General features: G+C 44.1%; 1 protein-coding gene across 1 annotated transcript; it reads right to left on the bottom strand.

Moving 5' to 3' along the window:
* Positions 1 to 982: 982 nt before the first annotated feature.
* On the bottom strand, positions 983 to 4,739 carry LOC133656735 (prokineticin receptor 2-like). Its single transcript, XM_062057568.1, has 2 exons — positions 4,230 to 4,739; positions 983 to 1,694 (listed from the first exon to the last, which is right to left on the bottom strand). The coding sequence occupies exons 1-2, from the start codon at positions 4,700 to 4,702 to the stop codon at positions 983 to 985; spliced, it is 1,185 nt and encodes a 394-aa protein (XP_061913552.1). The 5' UTR covers positions 4,703 to 4,739.
* Positions 4,740 to 5,134: the final 395 nt, after the last annotated feature.

Genomic DNA, 5,134 nt, shown 5'->3' with positions numbered 1-5,134 from the left:
ATGCAACACTACGTTTATGTAACGAATAGATCGGTGGGGGACGGAACTATATTAACCTTATAGATTGTTATGGTAAAAATAGGTCAAGCTTTAGCAGTGTGCCATGTTTCTACCCAATTTCCTCTGGAGGCGGGCAATGTTAATATACTGTATGTTTGATGAAACATTATTGTATGCGTGATTATATGTACAGTATGTATGTTTGTACAGTAAATGTGTGTATGGATGTATGTATGCATGTATGTATGACTATACATCTGTATGTGCGTATGTATGTATGTTTGCATGTACAATATACTTGTCTCCCAGTATGTGCAGGAGCCAAACTACGGCCCGAGCGACCCAGAAAGCAGATGTGGTGCCCAGGGAACAGAGGATCACCGGCCACAAACAGGTATGCCGGCCAACAACAGAACCCCCAGGAGAGGGTCCACCGTCCTGCCGGGCTGGCCAGCGGCAGGCCAGCGGCAGGCCAGCGGCAGGCCATAGTCAGGCGCGTCCGGCCGAGGACAAGGCATGAGAGAAGCAGGAGACAACCAGCCCCCAAGCCAGCGAGAGACTACACCCCACTCGGGCAGTAAGACGGTAGCCCCGCCCTGAGGGCCCCAGGCAGTCCTGACAGCCGGACGGGAAGACCCCATTTTGTGGACAGTTTTCTTATTTAATGGCTATTTAAAAACTTGATTTGAAGAAACGATTCCTTCTGTTATAATTTTTCTAAAGACGGGTGTTGAAAAAGAGTGGTAGTCTTATATCCAGGGCCGTCTTACATTCGGTTCAGTAGAGTGTGTTGTTGCTACCCGATGCTGACCCACATTTTGGCACGTGCGGGTTGTTTCAGGTACTCAGTAAATGCAGTAACATCAGATACGAGTCACTTGAAAATCCAAAAATAGTCACCCCAAAAAATCAGATATCAACTGCATTGTAAATCCAGCCTAAGTGATCATTGGTTCCAAGTCCGAAATGTCAGTGATTATGCTTACTTCAGATTAATGCATTCGATCTCCTCTGTTACCGGCAAGGACACGGTCCTCAAATCCAGTTCATCCACAGTCCGACTCGGGGCATATGTGGACCTCCAGCGCAGCAGCACAATCTTCTTCAGGTACTTAACGGTGTTGTTCTTGACGCTGACAAAGCAGAAGGTGTTAATCATGCTATTGCTCATGGCGAGGCATTCGATGATGTAGAAGACCACCAGTGAATTCCTTTGGCGGGAGATCAGCGTAGGATGGAAATCTCGCAGGATGGTGAAGCCGTAGTAGGGCGCCCAACACAGGATGTACGCCATCAATATCCCGATGAGGACGATCACGGTTTTGCGGCGACAGCGCAGACGCTTCCTAATCTGCTCCGTCTGGAAACCGGGAACGTTCTTGAACCAGAGCTCGCGGGAAATTTGGGTGTAGCACAACGCCATGATGATGACGGGTCCAACAAACTCCACGGCAAAGACGAAGAGGAAGTAGGAACGGTAGTACGCTTGTTGATCCACCGGCCAGATCTGAGCACAGAAGACTTTGTGAGTGACCGGGGTCAGGTTGGTCCCGCTGTGGGGGTACTCGGTCTCAGAGGCGAAGTATGCTGAGGGAATCGAGATGAGAATAGGAATAATCCAGACCCCGGCTATCAGGCAGTAGGCTGTTTCATACTTCATTCTGGGCTTCAGAGGATGAACTATGGCCATGTACCTAAAACAACACAGGCAAGTTAATATCCTTTCCATTATGCCTTTGAGCAGAATGATTACCAAAGGAGACTCGTGCCAAAATTTAAATGCCTCGGTTATGGGATAGCAGGTGTTTGGGGGTGACAGTTTTAAACCTGTCGTCACTCACTCTTGCACTGTGTCTACATTTTGGCAGACCCAGGGAATTGTCTTGAATGATTCAATTAGCGCAAATGGCAAAGTCGAAATAAAAACACGGGCAGGCGTAGACTACAGTAATGACTCTTGGAAGATGTTGATGGATGATTGGCAAAAAATTGATGGTTTCAGTCAAGATTAGCTTCCGTTTATAGAAACTCTTAACTACTCTGTCCAGTAGTTCCCCATAGCATTATCCACGGTCACATGAACGTCTATGAATACGATTTGAACAGAACCGGGCTATCCGTCAAATCATAATTGCAAGAATGCGGAATCGTATTACACTGTCCAAACTGTACATTGTAGAATGGTTGCATCAGACGTGATGTTTAGCTCCAGGCTCTTTGTAATAAAAATGCCAAAACGGGATAATGAACATAGCAAATATTTCAACAGTGTTATGGGAAGACCCGTGCAATCGCTGCGCTCGTGCAGCAGGCAAACAGTCGTAAATTAAACACTAAAAGTTGAGTCATGAAGTGCATCCAGCTGTATCTTCTCAATACTATTCTGCATGTAGGCTGACTCTGTAGGACAAAATTGCAGTTCATATAACTTATTGTTTTTCTTACAGTCTGTATCATTGGCCAAATATTGTGATCTCCCAGCCCTGGTTTCAACACAACTGGACAAAATATATTCCATGAATTCGTCAAAAACGAGGAAGGAAAATATCACTGTTGATATCATACTGTACATACCTCGTCTGCGTGTATTAAAACCAGTTACGGGCAAGCTACCTGGAAAATGTAGTAAGCTAAGCTACGAGTTACTCTCAATTAAATGTAGCTTAGCTACTGAGGAAGCTATCTACCATGAATTGATTAACGTGGACCCCGACTTAAACAAGTTGAACAACTTATTCGGGTGTTACCATTTAGTGGTCAATTGTACGGAATATGTACTGTACTGTGCAATCTACTAATAAAAGTTTCAATCGATCACGCTATCAGGTGACTACCTCTTGAAGCTCATCGAGATGAATGCCAAGAGTGTGCAAAACAGTAATCAGAGCAAAGTTAAGTTAAGTTAAGTTAAAGTACCAATGATTGTCACACACATACAAGGTCTGGCGAAATTATTCTCTGCATTTGACCCATCACCCTTGATCACCCCCCTGGGAGGTGAGGGGAGCAGTGGGCAAAGGGTGGCTATTTTGAAGAAACTAGAAAAATAAAACATGTTTTCAGTTATTTGGGTCGGGTCTTGGGCGCAGTTGGGTGTTCCAACAGGACAATAACCCCCAAACACACGTCAAAAGTGGTAAAGGAATGGCTAAATCAGGCTAGAATGAAGGTTTTAGAATGGCCTTCCCAAAGTCCTGACTTAAACGTGTGGACAAGTTAGTGTTATTTTATTTTTTAACTAACTCACTAACTAAACTTTGTTTACATTTAAAGTACATCTTATTTTTTTTTATTTTGAGAGCTTCTAATACTTTAGATTGGGGTGTCCAAACTTTTTCCACCACGGGCCGCATACTGACAAGTCAAGTATGGTAGGCCCATCCATCCATCCATTTTCTATTTATTACAAATATATATATATATATATATATATATATATATATATATATATATATATATATATATATATATACATATATATATATTTATATATATGGCCAGCGCTGCCTGCAGGAGCAAAGGTCACCGCCTCTGTCCATGGTGCTGAGGACAGAGCACCATCAGACGGGGGCGTGGCAGTGCTGACGGCGAGACACAGCTGGCAGGTGAGTAGATTTCACAGGTGGTACGTGTTAATCTCATCATCTGTTGTCTTTAACAGTAAGCGGCCGGGAGCTGGAGGGGAGAGAGGATACGGACGTGCCTGAAAAATCACGTTCTGCTGGACAAAAGACTTTGAGAATATCTATGTACATTAAAACTTTGTTCAACTTCGCACGCCTGGCTCCTGTGAAGTGTATGTCACTTGTAGGAAGTGACTTCTACAATATATATATATATATATATATATATATATATATATATATATATATATATATATATATATATATATATATATATATATATGTAAAAACTTTGTGTTATAAGTGACTAAGTATATTATTATTAATTATTAGTTTAAAAATGCCAGCTTTTTCTCATTACATTTCGATTTTTTGCCGTTTTATTTCAATTTTTAATCTTGTTTTTTTATTATTTGCACACACAACTTTTTAAATTTTAACCGACGCATTATGTATATTTTCAGAAGGTTATCGAATCGGTATCGCCTATATCAGCCAGAATTTTTCTTGGTATCGGATCAAAAAGAGAATCATTGGTATCACACATCACTACGCCATAAGCATGGGAAGTATGACTGACATGAAGGAGTTCCCCGATGGACTCACCTGTCCACCGCAATGGCGAGCAAGGCATTAGTAGACACGTAGAGCGACACGGTGCGCAGATAGTTAACGGAAGCGCACAGCACCAGGCCGTGAGCCCACGACAGCTGCTTGACCACGTAGTAGTCCACCAGGAAGGGACAACAAACGACCGCCACCAGGAAGTCCGAGATGGCCAGGTTGGCGATGAGCAGGTTGGTGAGGTTGCGTAGCTTCTTGTAGCGAGTCAAGGAGGCGATGAAAATGAAGTTCCCCAAGCCGCAGACGAGTATGATGCAGACGAGGACCACGCCGATGATGATGGTGGCGACGAAGAAGGCCTGGCCCTGCGTGGTGTCCGGGATCTCATCAGGAGGAATGCCGTAGTCCAAATCGTAGCTGTCTAAGTAGTGATCCAACTTGCCAGAAGATGGCGCCGTCAGCATCTGGCTGACGTTCGACCCGCTCATGTTGTCTGAATTTGAACAGCTTGACATGAGAAAATTAGGATGCGGTGCAGCGTAGCTCCTCGGATAAAGCAGGACGCCGTCCGGAGAAACATCTTTGGCGCTTCACCTTCAAAGGGAAGAGAAGGTCGGGCGCATTATTCATGCCGTATAAACATGAGACAAACGAATTACATGGCTGGAGTCCTGCGGGGCGTTATTGAGGAGACAGGCGCGCCTGAGAGGATGCGATGCTGGTGAGGATGGTGATGATGTGACATTTGACCGATGTAGTCTCGCAGCCTGAAGCCCCAGACATGAAATGTGGAGGGCAACCTGAATTTTTCGGGGAGAAAATACTTCAAAAATCGGACAAAACTTGAGTAAAGTGTGGCAATGACGTGTACCAGCGTGGAAAGTGCGATGACAACCATAGACCCAGAAATGGAACATAGGAATATCTGCTTAATAAAGCCTGAGCAA

This window comes from Entelurus aequoreus, linkage group LG09 (assembly GCF_033978785.1).
Source record: "Entelurus aequoreus isolate RoL-2023_Sb linkage group LG09, RoL_Eaeq_v1.1, whole genome shotgun sequence".
In the NCBI taxonomy this organism is placed as follows: Eukaryota; Metazoa; Chordata; class Actinopteri; order Syngnathiformes; family Syngnathidae; genus Entelurus; species Entelurus aequoreus.
The sequence above is the reverse complement of the archived record's forward strand: the minus strand, read 5'-3'. Positions and strand labels throughout refer to the sequence as shown.